Source organism: Dermacentor albipictus, chromosome 1 (assembly GCF_038994185.2).
Source record: "Dermacentor albipictus isolate Rhodes 1998 colony chromosome 1, USDA_Dalb.pri_finalv2, whole genome shotgun sequence".
Taxonomy (NCBI): domain Eukaryota; kingdom Metazoa; phylum Arthropoda; class Arachnida; order Ixodida; family Ixodidae; genus Dermacentor; species Dermacentor albipictus.
In genome coordinates, this window is record NC_091821.1 from 500,622,075 (window position 1) to 500,644,259 (window position 22,185).

Genomic DNA, 22,185 nt, shown 5'->3' on the forward strand with positions numbered 1-22,185 from the left:
GTCTGAGCGATACCTCGAAGGGCGTCGTTTTTGGCTGCGTGGCACGAATCTTTGTCAAAAATGGCGAGCCGTATCATTACATTCTTTTTTTTTTGGCACTTCGGGCAAGCGGAATTAAAGGAGGCTAGAATGAACGAATGAACCCTCGAAGCAATCGTAGAGCCTCGAGCCGGGGAGCACCGAGACAGGTGCTGCTGAACGGCGCCGCCACTGTTTGCCTAGACACGTGTGACTCCGCCGAAAACATGGCGGGAGTCATGTTCAGCCTGCCTACAGGCACTTCACAGAAACTGAAAAGAGCAGTGATAGACGCTCAGGACACATCCAAAAAGAGGCACTTGGTAGAAAGTGCATTGGAAATACACTTATGTATTCTGTGTGCGTTTATATGCTCTTGTAACTAAGAAAGCAACAGAGCTTGTGCAAACGTGTCGGCGTCGTTCTTCTGAAAGTACTCACAACCTGCAAGGACTTCAACTACAGCTACAACTACAATAGCAACATCAACACACGGCTGCACAAGGTGGCTCTATCTGTGGACATATCGAACGGCTGAGGAACCCCTATGATTTAGTAGAATTGACAACCGCAGATAATGTATCTCGCGCACCTGGTAACCTTAACTCGTCAATTATATTGTTACGAATGATGTTTATTTACAGGGTGAAACGGCGAAACGGGGTCCGAGAGGGAAGCTACAGGCCAGGCCCAGCCGGCGCAGAGTACCGCGAGGTCACGCGCGCACACTCTACTTCGTCTTTCTCTGCCTCAGCCGCGCAGTGCTGCGACATTTTCCCCGGGGGCAGACGAAGCTCGCTGAGCGAGTTAAAGGGACCTGTGATGGCACTGCTTGAGTCTGGCCACGTGAACAACTTGCGTCGCCCGTGAATGCCGATTACTTGCCGTCACTTTGGCTACGACATAGTTCACATCGCTCAAGCGGTTGAGTATAACGAATGGTCCGGTGTAAGTGGCGAGAAACTTGCGGTACAATCCCTTTTTGCGAACAGGTGTCCACAACCAAACATAATCACCGGGAGTAAAACTGACGGGGATATGCCGCGCATCATAGCGAATCTTGCTGTTGCCTTGTGAGGACAACGTCCTAAGATGCGCCAGTCAACGTGCTTCCTCAGCACGACACAGAGTTTGGGCGATGGAAGGATCTTCTTGGCACGATAAAGGTAGAATAGTGTCCAGAAAGCTCTGGGGTGCGCGTGCGTACAGCAAGAAGAACGGCGCATATCCAGTAACTTCGTGCTTGGCACTATTGTACGCGTACGTTACAAAAGGTAAGACGGCGTCCCAATTCTTGTGGTCAGCAGCGACATAGATTGATAACATGTTGGTAAGGGCTAGATTCATCCGCTCCGTGAGGCCATTGGTTTGCGGGTGGTAAGGAGTGGCATGACGATATGCAGAACCACAAAGCTGTAAAAGTCCTTTAACGACGTCGGCGGTGAATTGCTGCCATGGTCACTGATGACAACACGGGGAGCGCCGTGACGGAGTATGACGTGATGCAACAAAAATGAAGAGACATCTGCTGCAGTGGCAGATGGAAGTGCCACCGTTTCCGTGTAGCGAGTAAGATAATCTACGCATACTATAATCCAGCGGTAGCCAGCTAACGTCTTTGGGAGCGGGCCAAGCAAGTCGATGCCCACTTTTTCAAAGGGTAACGTCGGTGGCTTAACTGGTTGTAAATAGCCTCCTGGGGCCGTCGTCGTTTGCTTGTGGCGCTGGCAAACAGTACAGCTGGCGACATACTGTTTCGTTGTTTTCCAGAGCTTGGGCCAGAAAAATCTCTGTCTAAGTCGGTGTAGTGTGCGTGTAAAGCCAAGGTGCCCGGACGTGATATCGTCATGCATAGAACGAAGGACAGCAGGGCGCAGGTTTTCGGGCACAACTAGAAGCAATGGGCGACCATCAGCCGAGTAACTTTTTTTGTACAGCAAACCATTACGAAAAGTAAACGGTGTTGTTCCTGCTGGCTCACGTGCAGCTGCCCGTAGGGATTTCAAAGTAGGGTCGCAACGTTGCTCGCTCTCGAAGGTACGCAGGTCTGGAAAGTCGGAAGAGATGGAAACTAGGTAGTCGTCGAAGTCATCATCCTCAGCTTTAGTGTGCGGCGAAGGGAGACGGGATAGGCAATCAGCATCCGTGTGACATCGTCCGCTCTTGTAGTTAACGGAAAAGCTGTACTCTTGAAGGCGCAAAGCCCAGCGGGCCAACCGGCCAGACGGGTCACGCAGCCCAACCAGCCAACAGAGTGAATGATGGTCAGTCACTATCGTGAATGCGCGGCCATGTAGATACGGACGGAACTTCTGAATGGCAAAGACGACTGCTAGGCACTCGAGTTCAGTAACGGTGCAGTTTGCCTCCGCTTTTGCAAGTGTCCGACTAGCGTAGGCAATGACATGCTCACGGCCGTCGCAGAGCTGAACAAGCACAGCGCCAACACCCGCACCGCTGGCGTCAGTGTGCAGCTCAGTTGCCGCCTCTGGATCAAAATGCCGCAGTACCGGTCCAGAAGTCAACAAAAATTTCAGCTGTTGAAACGCCGACTCGCAGTCAGCAGTCCACAAGTATGGGGTGTCCTTGTGAAGGAGAGACGTGAGGGGAGAGGCAAGCTGTGCGAAATTTTTGATAAAGCGTCGGAAATATGAACAAAGGCCCAAAAAGCTTCGCAGATCTTTCACCGTTTGTGGCTGTTGGAAGTCGCGAACCGCTGCTGTCTTTTCAGGGTCTGGTCGTATGCCGTCTTTGTCGACCAGAAAGCCTAGTACGAGGGCTTGACGCTGACCGAAATGACATTTCTTCGAGTTTAAAATAAGACCAGCTTGCTGGATGCAGTCAAGAACGATCGACAGGCGCTGATTGTGCTCGTGAAATGTCCGGTCGTAGATAATGACGTCGTCTAAATAGCACATGCAAATTTCCCATTTGAGTCCGCGGAGCACGGTATCCATAAATCGCTCGAATGTCGCTGCAGCGTTGCATAAGCCAAAGGGCATAACGTTGAATTCAAAGAGACCATCAGGTGTCACGAAGGCTGTCTTCTCCTTGTCTGAGGGGTGCATGGGAATTTGCCAATATCCTGACCGCAAATCAACAGAAGAGAAATACGACGCGGAGTGGAGGCAGTCGACGGCGTCATCTATTCGTGGTAGGGGGTACACGTCTTTCTTTGTGACGGTGTTTAGGCGGCGATAGTCCACACAGAATCTCCATGAGTTGTCTTTTTTCTTGACTCACAGGAGCAGCCCAAGGGCTAGATGATTCCTGGATCACTCCTTTCTGTAACATTTCTTCGACCTGCTCGGTGATGACTTTTCTCTCTGAAGGTGAAACGCGGTAGGGCTTCTGACGAATTGGCGTTGCTTGCCCTGTATGGATGCGGTGTTGCATACGAGACGCCGGTGGTGTATGGGACGCTCGTTGGCCTTGAGCAAAATCAAACACTGTGGCGTAGCGAGCGAGCACAGCTTCCAGCAGACACTGCTCACTAGAAGACAGCGACTTGTCAATCATGCGCTTAAAGTCAGCAGAATTATCATAGTTGAAGTCGGGGTCGGATTTATTTTGGCAGTTGACATTTCGACCGTTCCGACGCTGACAATGGCTTGTTCATCAAAACTTGCCAGTTTAAGTCCTAGCGGCAATGTTATAGATTGGGTTGAAACGTTCACTGTCCACAAACGAGTACAACCATCAGTGGTGACCACGAGGGAGCGAGGAACTATCGCATTTTTCTTGAGCGCATTGTTATAATCGGGCTCGGCTAAACCACAACAAGAACCTGTACGAGGGCGAGAAGTAGTGACAGGTACAAACATTGCAGTCTTAGGGGGCAAACACACATCTTGTGACACGGTGAGAACGTCGGCGGCATCACTGGTGCTATCTGTCATTGAAGTTCGCGCGTTGCGGCGAAGAGAAATCGCGCCACTTCCACAATCCAAAGTTGCCCCCCACTCACGCAAGAAATCAATTCCTAAAATAATGTCATGCGTTGTACGTGCAAGCACAGTAAATTCGCTCCACTGACCATTCTTCCGGTGTACGTGCGTCAGGAAATCATCATCACGCTGGTTTCGCGGCATCAGCATGCAATGGCGCTATTTCGCCGTTTGCGAGCTAAGTGGGACGGTCAGAGAACGCCACCAACTGGTGTTGCCATCCGTGCATCATATGTGGCATCTCTCGAACGGAAAGACAAGACAGCCACACTACGGGAAGAAGGCACAGGAGAGGCAGTGTCGGACCTCGGACAGCACCCCATTTGCCACATGCAAAGAATATTTACGTGATCGACGACGGGTGTGACCACGGAACAACCGTACCCCCAAGATTGAGGTATCAGTTACCTGCCTGGGGATCAAGTTCATTGGGAAGCAGCGCTTTGCCCTAGATCGGACTATCTCTAATATTGCGACGTCTACCTACTGCATGTGGCCTCGATGGCATCCCTGTGGGCCTGGTAAAATGTCTAGGTGAACGAGCACTTGAGCGTCCAGTGGCAATCTTCAAGGGCATTATCAAAGGTGCACCAGTGCCGGCGGGCCGGCTCCGTAGAAGGGGGTATGCTTCGCATCAAAAATGGTGCTGACAATATCCTAATCGGGTGACTATTGACCCCTTACAGAGACAAGAGTTATTACAGAATATTTTCCTACACTGTCAAAGGTTGGATGAATGCCAGGTCCAAAAAGAACGACCAATTTACGGAACTACTTCCCTTGGGGCCGAAGTCTGGAAGAGTGTATACGTACTCAGCCAGTGTAGAGAAATAGTACGTAAGGAATCACGAGACCTGGTATGTTGCTTCCTAGAGATGTCCAAGGTGCATGATAGCGTCCTTCACAACCACCTGTTCCTGCACCTGGGAGACATCGGCATTCCATCAATGTAAACGGATCTCCTGTGCAAATTATACCGGGCCAACACAGTCGTAGCAGGCTTTGGCGAAGCAAGCATGCACGCAGCCTGTTTCAGTACGGAGAGGCCTCAAAGGATTTCCCGCTATCAGCTCTCCTTTGCGCGCTGTACATCTCGGGGCTAGAACTCAATCTCATTGAGAGTGGTCTTGGCTTAAGACGGCAACACCTGGATGCCAGATTACCGCATACATGGACGTCCTCAGGCCTGGCGTTCGCCGACGATCCCTTCCTGCTCGAAGAGAGGAGGTCGTGGTTTTGGCATGTAAAACCCTATAATTTAATTTTACGTTCTGCTCTCAGAGAGCGTGGATGAGTTCCAGCGTCTCGTCATAACCACTACATGCCACCTCGCAGGCTAGGGTCTCGATCTAGATGCGAAGAGGCCGGCAGCAATACAGCTTTACAGCAGTATTCCCCACCCCTACCCTCTGAGCCTTCTCACCGGAAAGGGTATTTGGATGCCGACAACAAATGCTTAGGAGGGCTGTTCAGTGCCACAAGGGACATGTTTTAAAACCTTGAAAAACACATTCGAGCAGCCTCAGTTGGGACTGGGAACGTACTACGACGGCGGTGCCTGTGATACCACAACAGATCGGTCTTGGTAGGTGAGCTGCAGAAGGCAGTGCATGTGCCGGCGCCCATCTTCGCCAACACCGTAATGTGTATCTGTGCCTAAAGAGAGGTTCGAACGCCGGTAGTGTCAAGTGGCACGACCCGCGCTAGAATGCCACGGCCGCGTCGCGGTTGGAGTCATCCAAGCAGACGTCCTTCGAAGCGCGAGAGGCGCGGGACATGCTCACATACAAAAGCCACCTACACCTAATGGATGATGCCAGATGCGCGTACGCCGTTTATTCCGGTATGCGCATGTGAGAGGCATCCAAATAAAATGGTGCCCTCGTGTGCACCCTCACTGGCGCAAATATGGCTTCTTCGTCCATCCCATCGGGCATCTTTCTTGGGTGGGCAGCGCAACCCGGAGGAAAGACAAGAGGAAGGACCTAATACTGGCGCTGCTCACCCACAGTCACATGTTCAATCACCAACTCGCCCAGCTTGCCGTGTTAAAACCCCATCGACACTGACAACGCCAGAAAATGGGCGCAGGTAGCCAAAGAAGGCGTACAAGAAGAGAGCACACAGTGGCGAGATGCCATGACCACCAAATCCACCCTAGAACTTTACAACACGCTTAAAGACACGATTTTTACATATCGTATTCATAACAACGGGGAAAGTCCACTGTTCCTTGAGGCACGTGCTGCAGCGCTGCGAACCTCGATATATCGGAGCCGCTGCGATTCCGCCACGGACATAAACGGATACTCGCAACGTGTTGTGCCGAGTTGGCGGTGATGAAGATAGGAGCGTGAAACATCTACTCCCCTGCAGAGGACTCTCTCATGGTCAACCAGAGGGTGCTACACTGCCGATAGCGTTGGTATTCAGCGACTCAAGCCACTGCCAGCGTGTCAGGTGGTGACCAGAAAGCAGTATCTACGTCGAAGGAGAGATCCTTGCAGCGGTGGAAGCTAACGCGCAGGTGAACAGTGAAGTATGATGCGCTGGTGCGTAGCTGCATATGTTAGCGTGTGGACTTGACAATGGGCCGACGAGTTCTCCAAGGAATCTAAGCAGCTCCCATATGCTTAGTTCGTCATTCGTTCACTTAAGTATTGATTTACGTATTCATTTATTATTCTGTCATCTATTTTGCGTGCAAGCGCACACGCCCCGTCAGTCAAATCGGCGAGATTATGTGTGTCGTGGCGATGGAAGCGAGCGCCGGAGGAGGAAGGCGCCCGGAGGTGGAGTAGAGAATCGCGCGCCGGGAAAAGTACGTACGCGCTCCTCCGTGCTCCGAGCGCACTATTCAGGGGGCTTAAAGGGACACTAAAGGTTAATATTAAGTCAACGCGGACTGTTGAAATACCATCCCAGAAACCTCGCAACGCTTGTTTCATGCGAATAAGAAACTTACTTTAAGAGAAAATGCGTTCTGAAGCGTCCGTGTACCTCTAGCGCAGTTCAAATCGCCCGCCCTCCGCTCGAGGAGTGGTGACGTCATGTCTCATAGTGACGTTGCGCCGTCGGTAACGGTGCCCTCAGGCAGCGCTACGGCTTTTCTGCGCAAAACGCAAACGCGCGGCCAGAAACATAGCCAAGACAGAGCAGACAGCAGCGCGAAAGCGGAACTATGGTGCCTAGCGGAAGGGAGAGCGCGCGACGATAAGCTGGTTCATTTTATGACGCCAACTTTGACGCTCGTTGCAATGAACTACCCTGACAACGACACATTGGTCTGGGCTCGACTTTAGCGATTTAAACACTGATGAACGTGACCTGCTGCTGAGGGCTCGCGATGCCGGCGTCGTTGCGTACTACTACGGCGGCAACTGTATGTCATGGCTGTACATATTCACACATTTGTAGCTTTTTCTTCGTGAAAACCAAATGCTGCACTCACCGCCCCGTCTTCGACCTGCAGTTGTTCTTGCGCTTCGAAGAATGCAGGCAAGACCAACGGAACAGCGCTACTGGAAAGCATTGCTTTGAAAGGTACTCCACACGACTTCAGTAAGTCGGCGTTGAACTCGTAATCCTCTGGACGAAAGCGCAGCGAGCACACTATGCGATTTTTTGGCTCTTTACTAACGCGCTGTGGCAGAGGTACGGCACTTAACCCCTTCGAACGGAGAGGTTCACTCGTTCGCACACAGTGATAAGTAACGTTGGATTCGCCGCTGCAACTGCCCTTGGCCAAGTTCCGCGGACCGTTCACGCATCCCCACGACGTCACATGGACGTGGCATTCTCGCTGCTTGTTCCAAATGCAAGTTTCGCGAGCCAGCAGAACCAGCGCAGCACGACGCGATAACGAAACAGCTGAAGATCCAAAGCGCGCGCGGCGCGGAGTCGAGCGCGCGGAGTCGAGCGAAAACGAAACCTTTCGACCATCCATACTACTGAAGGGTAACGTCAAAATGTTATTTTTTTTTAGAATTGAACAGAAGTAGACAAGTAGCATTTTCTTCCGTCTTATAACCTAATGAAATGACCTTTTACGAGTAGTTGAGTACTACTGACATAAAGTATGATGAGGAGTGCCTTCGTCATCGGGCTAGTACCGGAATGTCGCTGGGGGGTCTCAAACCGTGTTATGCATTTACCTCAATTTCTCGGTTGCTAAAGCTCTGTTCGCGATTGTATTGGCGCCTTAGACGTTCTAGAGCATTGCTTTGTCACTTTAACTTGACTTCATAGTAACCTTTAGTGTCCCTTTAAGGTCCAACCACTGGCACCCGTCGGCATGCTTCGGCGCACCGACAAGCTTCGCGTCGGTTGGCGGAAAAGGGCGCGCAACCACTGGACAGAAGCTCTGACGCGCGCCGACGCTCGCTCCTTGGCTGCGGCGCACTGTTGCTGGAATATTTTGTCTTCATCAGGCAAAGTCCGGCCTAAAACAACCTGCTCTAAACTAAGCTTGAAACAATAGGTTAGTGATCTGATCTGTATGCTCATCCAGATATAAAAAATGCGTGTAATAAATGTACCCCTGCCGCAAAAGTTTCTTTTTACCCTGGAAGTAACAATATTGCACAAAATATCGACATTAGCGCTCGCGCTTCGTCTAGCTACAAGCTAGTTTTGCAAACACCTGCACGATCATGCCATAGCGTATCAAAAGCTGTTGAACGATTTCATTTTTGGTAGCTCATTGCTCATCACTGAAAAATCTGTGTTAGAAGTATTTTCTCATAGTAGTGACCGTGAAAAATGCAGAGTCAAAACTGGGAGCTACAAGTTTAACTCTTTATTAGGCGAACTTGTGCCCAGCAAAAGCAACATTCATTCGCAACGATAGCGGCGAGCAAAGTCGGCGATCGTCGAAAATCTTGTTTCCGGGTCAAGCGCGTCGGCTTTCCTAGACCTGTCGTCGAAGTTCCAGCGTATTCGCTGGTGCCCGAGCGCCTTCCAGAAACTACTACACAATTCGTGCCGCGTATGCAATCAAATTATACAAGGTTCTTCGACAACAGATAACCGACAGAACCATCGATAACATTCGCGAAACTTCCGACATGTGCAGGCGTGTCCCGCGCCGAGCGATAACGTTTAACATTTGTTAGCCGGTGAAATACGGTCACCGAATACAGATAAAAAAGTATCCGTGTCACTATAATTATGTATGAAAGAAATGTGAAAAAGTGGGTTCTCAGAAAGTCAGCGAAAGGAATTGAAGCACCTTTAGCACTCGCAAAAAGAAAACATCTAGAATAGCTAAAATTTACGCAATTCGCAGCTTGTCTCCTCCCGATTCTTGATTTTGTCAAATCTTGCCCATGTGGCATCTCATTTATTGTTCTACACTCTAAGAAAAGTGTACACTCTTGGAGTCGTATCTTGCCACACAAAATCATTTGTCTTGTCCGCATTTCCTTTTTTTACCGCTGCGAGCCCGGTACTTCCCAGTAGCGAACGGTATGCGCGTTGTAAGCATGATATAGCATTACCGACAGGAAAGTAGACGGGCGCGACGTTTTCAAGAAAGGAAACGCAAGCAAGGCAGCTGAAGATTATCGTTGTGTGGCAGATATACACCTCAAAGGGTGTAAACATTTTTTTAGAGTAGGTTGTTTCGAAGCGTCAGCACCGCATCGGGAGGCCTTCACATTGAGTGTATTGCTAGAAAAATTTTCACTGTGTAAAGGCAATTCTATTGCAACTGATTTAAACATGTCAAGTCTGTCTTTGTCGACATGAATGAAATGACATACCGCCAGATAATACAAGCTTGAAAATTGGAGTGCTTTATAGGTGCCTTTCGTAGCCCTTTGCCAAGTCTCACCATTGAAGCACTTATTCGAATGTATCGGGCCAGCTCACATGCATAATAGAAATATGTTTATATATATAAACAGGCTATTTTCACAATTTATGCCCTTCAAGTCACCACAAAGAACAATACCAGTTTATTGTTTTCAGCCTTCTATGATATTGTGACTCAGAAATACTGTCGATTTGTTCTGTGAGGCACGCAGTATTTGCTGCGGCATAAAATTTTATTACACAACATTGGCACAGTAGCCAACCGTCATTAAAACTCAGAAAAAATTATTAGAAAAATGAATATGATCAAGCACATAGCATTTTAATGTACTTTCTTAATTGTGCCTGTTTAATTGCGCAGAAGCTACTGCTCTGAAATAATATGCTAGCACAAATTTAAAAAGCACAATTTCATGCTAGAATAATAATCGTCAACCAAGCGTTTATATAGTGCCCAGGAATAGCTAGAGAGCCTTCCTACTGGTGCACCTAAACATCAATATGTGAGACAAAATGTACAGAAAACATGAATGTGGTGGGGAAAACAATGTGAGATAGAGAAAGAAACAGGGAAAAAGAAAACGAGGACGGGTAAAAGGGAGTTATTGACGCATTATTTTCCACAGATACACGAAACGCAGGAAATGAACTCCGAACTATGTCAAACAGGCACAATTCTCATTACATGTTTTTGAGGTCGTTATACATAGCACAGTCTTCAATGCAACAAAGCCAGGCAAAGAATTGTTGTGGCATGAACAATTGCATATGATCAAGGAGCTTTGGGAAATGTGCAATACCATGGACCACCTTATACAGGAACAAAATGCCTGATTAATTAAGTTCTGCGTCTAGAGGTGCGAGTTAAGGTATATTTGAGAAGGCTGAACTCTGGTCGCCAGTATGGAAGAAGTGGTGCTTGAAGATAGATATCAATTTATTCTGGGTGCGTTCAATGAGGTCGAAATTAGATTTGCACGTTGCATCCCATCTACAGAGGCATACTCTAGTAGTGAAAGGCACATAACAGAATACAATTTCAGAAAATGAGCAAGTGAGTGGAAACCATGCAATATACGACATACAATTCTAAGACCGTGAAGGGCACGTTGTGCGATTGTGTGTGTGAAGAGAAGCTTAGCGTTTTGTGAAATTACACTCCAAGATCTTTCATTTCGTTGACCTTGGGCAGTGAAGCATTCCGAAGGGCGTATAAACATTGCACGTGATGTGTTTTCCGCATATAACTTTAAGTCATAGTACTGGAAGCTTATAAGAGTACCTTGTTGTTTCTGCACCAGTTTGAGAGTGAAAAAAATCTTTTTGGAGGTTGACGCAGTGGTGAACACTAGTGAGAAACTCAAATAGTTTTAAGTCGTCGACACACAAAGCCATGCTGTTCATTTAAGGTGTCCTTAGTACTAACAGACAGCAAAGAATGCAATACCGATTGAAATAGTTTTGATGAACTGCAGAGGCCGGCAGTTAGTAAGTGCATGTGTAGCGTCCAACTTGTGCATGGGCAAAGTCCATGCTAACTTCCGAGTGCTAGAAAACGTACAAGATTTTAGGGAACTACTGAAGATGGTTGTGAGAACAGGGAACAAGTATGCTTCCATACGTCTTAACCCTGTCAGACACCACTTTATCTCGTTGATTGAAAACTTGCTTTCGCGACATTTCTTGCATATTCAGAATCATAAAATGTGTACAGCTGCAGAAAAAATTAAGAATTTTCAGTTGTTTCGTGAGTATTGTGACATTTACAGAATTCCGACTCTATGCGTAAACTTGCTACAAGAACATCAAATATGAGAACATAAACTATAGTGTGTTTTGAAAAGCCTGAAAAGCACTTATTCAGCCACTTGAAAATTATGCCTGGTGCATGACATTGTGAAAAACAATGAAAGAAGTGAACCCGCTACATACAACATACTGACACAGAGTAAAAACACTCAACCGTCTACCTTCTCACTCATTTTGCTAAAACATTTTGCACATTGTTCAAAATTACAGCACAGCTCCAATAATAAGTGTTTTATGATGTATGCAGCACACTCTAAACATCACTACTTTCATCAGTGCTTTTGCCGTTAATGCACTATCTTTCTGCACGCAATTGTGTGAACAGCGTCTGAAAGGGTTACGCACTGCGGAGAGAATGCCATCAGCACCACAGAAAAGGGAAGATTTTAGGCACTTGATACACTTGAAAACAGTCTTCATTGATTGACAGCGTACACACCGGCCCGGACTGAGAAGGAAGGTTACTTGAAGTATCTTTCACACCATATACAGAAGAGAAATGTTCTGCAAAAGTATCAACAGTGTTCGAGACAATATCACCATTTTCCATCAAGATATAGATCTTTGGCGTTCTTTTTAGAAGGGTGAGAGCGCACGAAGCTCCAGGAATATTTTCAATTATGTGTCAAGCTGGCTTCAGCACTTTCAGTGTGATCGCAGTGATGATTCGAATAATAATAATAATAATAATAATAATAATAATAATAATAATAATAATAATAATAATAATAATAATAATAATCCTAGTGGTAACATGGCACTCTAGACAGCTTGCAAGACTAAAAAAAGGTCGATGCCTTTACGCTAGAGCATACGAAAGTAAGCCATCTAAGCAGGAATTTGCAGGGTGCAGTAGACAGCCCCCCCCCTCCCCTCCACATGCACACACACGCACGCACACACACACACACATCTGTTCAATTGCAGAGCACTGGACACATGCACACAGCCGACGGGTGCACAACACGTAGGAGTGCCATTTCAGTTCGGTTGCAAGGGAGTCCGAATGGCCAGGGTGTGGGGGGGGGAGAGAGAAAGCTCTGTATGCCAGATATAAGCATGGAGTTGCGTTATCGGGCCATACAGGCATGGTAGGGCTCAGGCTGTGCTGGCCGCTTGTTCAGACGGATTGAAGAAGAAAGATGAGTGCTGTGCAGAGAGCCGTCAAGCACCCTGCGGAATAGACAGACTAGTGCAATCTTCTGCTGGTATTGTAGGGTGTGCCGTGCCACTTGAGAGCTTTGAGGTAATCCTCGTAGGCTGGCATGAGCTTGCGACGACGGAAAATACAGGAGTAGAGGGTGCTTGCTGCCCGGCGGTGAACAAAGTTTGTCAGCGACACCAGTTTGGTGCAGGGACTATACTGATGAGCAGTACTCAAACCGTGGCAAAATGATAGAAGTATAGAGTGCTCGGGAAACCTCAGGGCCACAGGGAAGGGAGACACGGGACACAAAACCATGAACGCGACGATCCTGAGATACAGTACTGGTACCGTATGCAGAAAAGTCGAGAGAAGGGCTGACTGTTGCACCCAGAATGGGAAGGGCCCCAACAGTTTTTATAGAGATGCCTCCGAAGAAGTAGGTTGGACACGCATCAGTTCTGTTGTGGCTGATATTCATGGCAGCACCTTTTGCAGTGCGCCTAGAAAGCTTGTAATTGTAGACCCAGTCGTTCATCTTTACGGAATGTATTTATTTCAAGCGCGTATGCTGTACACCGGCATAATGTTGCAGTGGAAGTACTGACTCGATAAACACATTCTGCGAACACGCATTAAGAACTTGGTATTGAGTCGAGTTGATCTTTTTCCTGACAAGAGTCTACAGTAACACAGCGACAAACATTTTATTGGAAGCTGAAGAGATTTGGGCAGTTTAAGAATACCGACTGCACAAAGCACTGATGACACCTCTTCACCTTCCCCGCAATGCACTCGCACCATCTGCTCTCCCCATAAACAACAACAACAAAAAAAAGATAAAAGCCACTTAAGTTTCATTGACTCAGTACGTGCTGCTTCTCAAGCAGGCATCGAAGCAAGCCTGGTGTACGCGGCTGCATGCATAGGCCTTGCATGATGCTGGTCCGCCTATGCATTCTACAGGGCGTATATACTGCAAACAGATTATTTATTTTTGCAGTGCTCAAGTACACAGACATACTGACTCAAACATGACTTCGCTGTGCATGTTTTCTTCTCTGCGTCAGCGATCTTGAGTGCTGCACGAGCGATTTATGCCCAACTAGCCCATAAGACGCATGCACTTGAATAAAAGTGAGTGAAGGGGTACTGTGAACTTGTACTGAACTGGATTCACATGTCGAATAGACTAGCGCACTGTAAGCTGAAACAGACCGCGTGGCTATACTGCAAACAGATTATTTATTTTTGCAGTGCTCAAGTACACAGACATACTGACTCAAACATGACTTCGCTGTGCATGTTTTCTTCTCTGCGTCAGCGATCTTGAGTGCTGCACGAGCGATTTATGCCCAACTAGCCCATAAGACGCATGCACTTGAATAAAAGTGAGTGAAGGGGTACTGTGAACTTGTACTGAACTGGATTCATATGCCGAATAGACTAGCGCACTGTCAGCTGAAACAGACCGCGTGGCTGAAGGCGTACGTACTTCCCATTGTTCGGTTACTAGTGTCTTTCGCTTTCGAAAGTCATCTTTGCCACTGGAAACAGTGCAGAGTTCGTCCGTTAAACTTGAGTCACCTGAGACCACGCGAAACACGCCGCGATTCACCACCAGAAGTTCCACACGGTTCATTCACCACATCACACAACACACGAAGTCAGGAGTGCCATATCTTGAATCGCTGCAGCGCCAAACGGAACCATAAATTCATTTCCTTCGACAGAGTTTCTCAGCTGGGCTCGTACCCTCGCCATTTACGAAGTCGATGGAAGCGCTAGGCCTATGCGGAACATAAACAACATCGGCGGTAGGCCAGTGCTGATTATCCAGACTGCGGAGTTCGGAAGCATGTTTCCATTCATTTCGAGCGAGCACGACAAAATACACATACACCAAGCACAGACGTTGCGGCAATCGTGATTCGGTTGGCTGTTTCAGCAGAAGATCGCACTGAGACCGGCAGAGCCCAGTGGGCAGGTTGGATTTATCGGCGTCGTGCGAAGTCGGTTCGGAACCACGCCGCACTGCCACAACCCACGGTCATTGGTCGTATCGTTGTCGGCCTTCTATCACAACACTGTCTTTCAACAACACTGTAACGTGCGTGGTGTGTTCAAACAACTCGGACGATCGTTGGTGTCAGCGTCTTCGCAGCGGCGGCAATCATAGGCATAGCAGGCGGAGGGCTCGCAGCTTCCGATTGGTGCACGCCAGCCAAGCGTCGCCACGCGTCGGAGAACTTCTAGCATCTTCAGTCGACAAAATCGCTGCGCCTCGTCACGCTTCGCCATGTTCTTGACATACGCTTTTGGCACTTTTGACACGTTCCTAAGCTAGCCGACGCGTGCGAGTGGTTGGGCCTTTAGAGTGCGCGGGAAGGCATCGCCACCTAGCTAGAAGAAAGTCTAGGTGCCATTAGGCGAAGCAAGGAACAAGAAAGGAGGCGAAGCGTCGCGGAGGAGGAGGGTAGGCCGAGGAGAGCTGGGTTGAGCTCCTCTGGCAGTTGCTACGGGTTATGTGCGCGCTATGGACGTACCGGGCTCGTTTCGTGATCGAGAGGCGGAGCCCCGAGCGCGAGTCGACCGACCCTAAAGTCGTTGCCACGAGCTGAACAAGTCCGGCAAAAGGCACGGGCTTGGCCTGCTCAGGTGGCCTCAGAAGATCATGAAGGGGAAAAGGAATGGTGGAAATAGTGCATTACCAAATCGCTTGAAATAATAAACACTGCGCGTTTCCTTACAGTGCCTTAACATCTTTCCTAATGGCACTTCACTTCATAAAAATCTAAAGATGGACATAAAGCATACGAAATCAAAAATACGCTTTCAAAAAATCGCCACACTTACACACAACGAAGCAATTTAACAATATTTTATGCGCAATGCACGAGAAGGCAACAGCACTGAAATTTGATCTTGAGCTTCGTTTATGCGAGGCTCAGTACTCGTGAATTTGCGGCTGACGCTTTGTCAGAATGCGCTACGTAATAATGTGGCGGTAATCCAGAAAGATATCACACCTTCCTGCAGCGCTTCGATGACGTGCGGGCTCTTGAGGGCGGCGGACAGCGCGGCGTTGCTCTTGGTGGCCGACAGATGGCGCCGAACGACAGCGGCTTTGCCCCCTCCGGTGGGCGTCGGGGGGCCTTTTGCCCAGCCCGCGCCGATGTCCAGCCTGTCGGTAGGCGCCTGCTGCCACATGAGGCCCAGCGCGATGCCCACCACCAAACCGAGCGCCCACGTGCGGACGTCGAGGCTGCTCACACAATCCTCTCTGGGTAACATCCGCTGGCTCGCTTCCTGAGCTGAGCACTGCCAAGCTAAGCGGCGTTGCACGTTGGGTCCGCGCTCTGTGCGCTGTACGTTGCAAAAAAAAAAAAATAATAAAATAAAAAGAAAATCTGTAGCCCATGAGAACGGCATTGTTCCCGCCTCGAAACCACGCCAGTAGTACGGAACAGACTATGATATTTCATGAAATGGGTAACGTGCGATCAGGCTGCATTCAGGAGAGCTATAAGCTGCACCTTCGTGGACAGCGCGTCGTAAGTGCGACTACCACGTTATGCACGCAGTGAGGATGCAGTACGCCCAAGCTGCTCCATCTTTTACCTCGTAAAAAGCGGTGTTATTTTAAAACTATAGAAGAAAAAACAAGCGAGAGTCAATGTAGGATGCATTAGCTTACCTCACTTCTAAAGCGAAATTGTTGTTGTTGCCTCAAAACATGGCTCGTACAAAATTCCTTGTTCGGCGTCACGGTTCTTCTTCTTCACCTCTCTAGACGTGGCATATACCCACAGTGAGATGAACTCGATTGCTTATTGCGGTACCTGAAAACAGTATATTGCCTTCTTAGTTGACGCAGAACGGTAAAAAACAGAACTGATAACACAAAATGGAAATAAAATACATATAAATGAAATGGGTAATCTCCTATAATAAATTTAATAGCAGATGCATTTGATATGCAAATATCAGCTTTATCGCAGAGGGTGTTGCATCCCATTTGGGATATAATAGGGCTCACTGAAGTTAGGAGGCCAAAAGATGCATATACAGTGTTAAAAAGCGGGCACGTCCTGTGTATACCGAGGCTTAGCGGAGAGAAGAGAACTAGGAGTCGGATTCCTGATTAATAAGAATATAGCTGGTAACATACAGGAATTCTATAGCATTAACGAGAGGGTGGCAGGTCTTGTTGTGAAACTTAATAATAGGTACAAAATGAAAATTGTACAGGTCTACGCCCCTACATCCAGTCATGATGACCAGGAAGTCTAAAGCTTCTATGAAGACGTGGAATCGGCGATGGGTAGAGTGAAAACTAAATAGACTATACTAATGGGCGACTTTAATGCCAAGGTAGGCAAGAAGAAGGCTGCGGACAAGGCAGTGGGGGAATATGGCATAGGCACTAGGAATAGCAGGGGAGAGTTATTAGTAGAGGTTGCGGAACAGAATAATATGAGGATAATGAATACCTTCTTCCGCAAGCGGGATAGCCGAAAGTGGACGTGGAGGAGCCCGAACGGCGAGACTAGAAACGAAATAGACTTCATACTCTGCGCTAACCTTGGCATCATACAAGATGTCGACGTGCTCGGCAAGGTGCGCTGCAGCGACCACAGGATAGTAAGAACTCGAATTAGCCTAGACCTGAGGAGCGAACGGAAGAAACTGGTACATAAGAAGCCGCTGCACTGAAAATCCATAACTGGATGAAGAGAGTGGCGCTGGCGTCTGCGATTGGTCCACTTTCCCTTACTTGGCTTGAGGTCACTGGTCGAAAATTGCGGCGGCATGGAACGGAAGGTTAAGATTGTAACTAAGACTTCACTTCACTTCACTTCACTTTATTTCCTTAAAGACCCCACAAGGGGGTGTTACATAAGGGGTGGGTTGTACAGAGATGTTACAAATGCCACAGGTATTTAACAAGACAGGTATATGGATACACTTTGAATAAAACGTGATGGACAGGTGATTGAAACAATGTCGTGGGGAAGGCCATTCCATTCTGAAGCTGCGCGGCAAAAAAATGATGCAGAAAAAGTAGTGGTGCCAGAACGGGGTCGGGTGACTTGAAGTGGATGGCCCGTGCGGGGGGATGTGCGAGCGGCGGGAGCGATGTAAGGTGGATGGCTGAAAGAACTGTGATAAAACTTGTGGTAAAGTGATAGTGTGGCGATCCTGCGGCGAGACGAAAGAGTGGGCAGACCAGAGTCATTCTTAAGGGATGACACGCTGATATCATATGAATAAGAAGAATGAATGAAGCTAGCAGCACGATTTTGCACTGCTTCGATAGCGTTAATCAAATAAACTTGGTGAGGGCTCCAGATTGGTGATGCGTATTCAAGTTTGGGTCGAATTAACGATTGGTAAGCCAAAAGTCTTACGTGGTAGGGTGAGTGACGCAGATGACGTTTTAGAAATCCTAATGATCGGTTAGCCGATGAAATGATATTCGTGACATGGGTGCGCCAGGAAAGATCAGGGGTTAATGTTACACCAAGGTATTTATAGGATTCACTTGTTCCAACTGGTATGTTAGCGATTTTATAAGGAAATTGGAGTGGGTTTTTGCGGCGGTGGAAGGAAACTAATTTACATTTGTTAGGATTAAGGGTCATTAGCCAGCGGTTACACCAGTCTAACACTTTATTAAGATCATTTTGTAGGGCTGTTTGGTCAGATATGTTAGTTATTTTGCGGTAGATAACACAGTCGTCAGCGAACATGCGGATGTTACATGATAAATTATTAGGCAAGTCGTTGATATATATTAGAAATAAAAGTGGGCCGAGGACAGATCCCTGCGGCACGCCGGACGTTACAGGGAGCGAGTCAGACTTGACATTGTTAAGGGAAACAAACTGAGAGCGGTTAGTCAGAAATTGGGCGATCCAGTTTAGAACGTCGTGTGGCAGATTTAGTTGAGAGAGCTTCATTAGTAGACGCTTGTGTGGTACTTTATCAAAAGCCTTGGTGAAGTCAAGAAAAATGGCATCTGTTTGTAGGTTAGTGTCGAGGTTAGCATTCAGGTCGTGAAGAAAAAGGGCTAGTTGGGATTCGCGTGAGAGGCCTTTTCGAAATCCGTGTTGAGAGGGATTAAAAAAAGCTGTTAGAATCAAGGAAATGCATGACCTGAGAGTATATGATATGTTCCATGAGTTTGCAGCACACACTGGTTAGAGATATGGGGCGGTAATTTAACGGACAGTCTCTGTTGCCTGCTTTGTGAACTGGAATGACCTTCCCACACTTCCAGTCGTAAGGGAGAATTCCTGAGGAAAGTGACTGGGAAAACAGTAACAGTAAAATTTCGGCAGATATGTGCTTAGTGTTTTTCAAGAGCTTGGAATTTATTTCGTCCGTACCAGTAGAAGATGACAATTTCATTTTTTCAATTAAGGACAGGATACCAGCGAAGCTAATGCTTATGGGTGGCATTTCTGGTAAACTAGCGGAAAACGGTTCTGTTTCAGTAGGGTTAGGTTCATTTGTAAAGACAGACGAAAAGGCTGTATTAAATATATTGGCACTTTCTGAACAACTTGCTTCTTGACCAGATTGATTAGTAAGGATAACGGGAGGGGTGTCATGTGGGTTTAGAATTTGCCAGAAACGTTTGGGTGAATCAGCAAGAATTTTTGATAGCTCAGTGTGAAAGAATGAGTATTTAGCGTTGCGCACTTCTGTTAAGTATGCTTTTTCTGCAATGTTGTATTTGTCCCATGCGCAAACACTGTTTCTAGTCTTGGCGATACGAAAAAGACGTTTCTTCTTGTTTTCAAGCGATTTTAATGACTTAGTAAACCAAGGTTTTTGGCGGCTAGGACGGGAAGTTACCTTAGGGATGAAGTCATCAGCTAATCGGTTCATTTTGTTCTTGAAGAGTGACCAGTTTTCGTTAATAGGTCGTTCCCAAAAACCATCTTGAAACGAGGGAAAAAAGGCATTAAGTTCACTAATTATGGCCCCATAGTTCCCCTTGTCATATAGTCGAATTGTTTTCCTGCAAGCGTGGCGTATTTCGGGGACAAAGGCAAAATTAGCATGAATTACTTTGTGGTCACTTATTTCTTTTAGAAATGTTATAGAAGACAGGCTCCCTGGATCTGTTGTTAAGATTATGTCAAGAATATTGGCGGTATCGGAAGTGACTCGTGTAGGTTGTGATACTAGCTGAGTAAGATTAAAGTTTAGGCAAACGTCAAGAAATTCGTTAGCTTCTTTCGCATTGGGTGCTGACGAGGTTAGGGTCATCCAATCGATATTCGGAAAGTTAAAGTCTCCAAAGAGAACGACGCGAGCATTAGGGTATTTAGTCGAAAGTTTGGTTAAAATATTATTAAGTTCGCGTGAAAAATCTGGAGTGTGTCTAGGAGGCCTGTAGCAAACTCCCAAGAGCACCGACTCTGGTGCGGAACGACAGATTAACAATAATATTTCAAGGTCGGAGGATATTTTGATAACAGAACACGAAAGCTGTTTGTTTGCAGCAATGAGGACGCCACCGCCGCGTGTGCCGAGACGATCCTTTCTAAAAAGATTAAAGTCGGGCAAGTCGGATAAAACTTCGCCATCGGTGACGTCAGAGGTCAACCACGTTTCAGTTAGAATGAGTAAGTTGCTACTGGATGAAGATACAAGGCTTGACACGTGGTGGCGTTTAGAAAGAAAGCTGCGAATGTTTGTGAAAATAATCGAAATAGAGAGATTAGCTTTGTGACCAGAAACGGAACCATTTAATGATTTGGGGCGGGGAGGGGGTTGCTATGATTTTTCTTCGATAGTTTCGGTTGCATTGTCGAATACGTAGCGTTTGGAGCCCATAAATAATGTTTTATATCGTAAAAGAAAAGGACCAGATTTTTCTTTAGCAAAAGCGAGAAGGTGCTTCCGTGCGTTCCGAACGAGAGGCGAGAAATCTTCGCCAATGCTAAAATGTGTATTTTTGAGTTTAGAGCCATTAGCGAGAACAGTTTCCTTGGTTTTAAATGAGGTAAATTTTACTATTATGGGGCGGCACCGGTCTTGCAAGTGGCGACCAAGACGGTGGGCACGCTCGATTTCCTTAGATTCGATGGCTACATTGAAATGGTCCCTGCAAAACGCCGTGATTAGCTCCTCAGACTGAGCGTTGGTCTCGGATGGCGTATCGTCCGCTATGCCGTAAAACAACAAGTTGTTTCGTCGGGAGCGATTTTCCATGTCGTCAAGCCGAGTCTCCAATATCGAGACCTGTCGAGTAGTCTGAGAGGTGGTGGTTGCAACGGTGTCTAATTCCGTTCGGAGCGTTTGAAGCTGGTGGTAGTGAGATTCTAAACTGTCGATTCTTTTGCCTAGTTCGCAAATGGTTTTATCGGTGCTTGAGAGCTGGCTCTTTAGGCTCTGCACGTCTCCAATGAGCTGGGCTTGACCAGAAGACAAGCCTTTTAGTTCATTCAGTATATCATTTAGGGTGGGGGGTCCTGGGTTAGTTTCAATATCTCCGGATAACATAAGTAGCAAAGAACAAACGCTGTTAATACAATCAGACATGATACAAACACAGCACTGAGGGCTCGGTAGCTGAATAAGGCATCTATTGCTAGATTTTTTAGCGAAAAGGCGACACTGGTTACTGACCTGCATGGTGAACAGAAGTGGGTTAAGCCGTGTCGTGGCACAGCTACCGAGCCCACAGAGCGCGCCCGGCTGGCGGGGATGATTTATACGCAGTGTGCCTGATGAAGTCGATGACGGTGTGACCATGAATTCCTCTTCGAGCGTCCATGGATGGATGGATGTTATGAGCGTCCCCTTTGGAACGGGGCGGTGGCTTGCGCCACCAAGCTCTTGCTACTATGCTGCCTAATATCCTACCTAGGTTAACCCATGAGAAAAAAAAAACACTCTATGAACTACCACGTCCAAATTTTCTGGTACCCTATTGCGAACTGTGCTTTTGTACGTCTCCGTCCTTTGTCGTTTCCCTACTTTTCTTCCACCAATCCTCCAATCGCCTCTTACTGATGTCTATTGCGGACCTGTTTGCTTTACCACTGCTCCCGCTGAACCCAAGGGCTTCAAGGAGGCCAGTGGTGCCTAAATCGACCGCTGGATAGATGTCTTCACATTCTAATAAAATATGCTCCGTCGTTTCCCTAGCTTTACCGCAGCAAGCACATGCTTCTTCTTCCTTCTTATATCTCGCTTTATACGTGCGTGTTCTAAGGCATCCCGATCTCGCTTCGAAAAGTAATGAGCTTCCCTTTGAGTTATCATAAATGGTTTCTTTCCTAATTTCGTTTTTTCCCCTTAAGTAGTTACTCATGGCAGGTTTCTTTTCCATTGCCGCCACCCATGAGATTAATTCAGCCTCTCTGACTTTCCGCTTGACCTTCTTTGTTGCTGTGTTGCCCACCCCACAGGCCGCATACTTGCTGGTAAGCT

General features: G+C 47.4%; 1 protein-coding gene across 2 annotated transcripts in view; it reads right to left on the reverse strand.

The window, feature by feature from the left end:
• LOC135909362 (glycoprotein-N-acetylgalactosamine 3-beta-galactosyltransferase 1-like) overlaps nucleotides 1-21,505 on the reverse strand; it is a 50,126-nt gene extending 28,621 nt beyond the window's left edge. Inside the window, exons 1-3 of one of the 2 annotated variants that reach the window (XM_065441311.1) lie at nucleotides 21,379-21,505; nucleotides 16,430-16,574; nucleotides 15,762-16,053 (exon numbers count right to left, since the gene is read on the reverse strand). In XM_065441311.1, the coding sequence (XP_065297383.1) occupies nucleotides 15,762-16,026 (265 nt within the window). In that variant the 5' untranslated portion in view covers nucleotides 16,027-16,053; nucleotides 16,430-16,574; nucleotides 21,379-21,505. Of the gene's footprint in view, nucleotides 1-15,761; nucleotides 16,099-16,429; nucleotides 16,575-21,378 lie in introns of both variants that reach the window. The other variant, XM_065441310.1, reaches the window with a different exon arrangement.
• Between the last annotated feature and the right edge of the window lie 680 nt (nucleotides 21,506-22,185).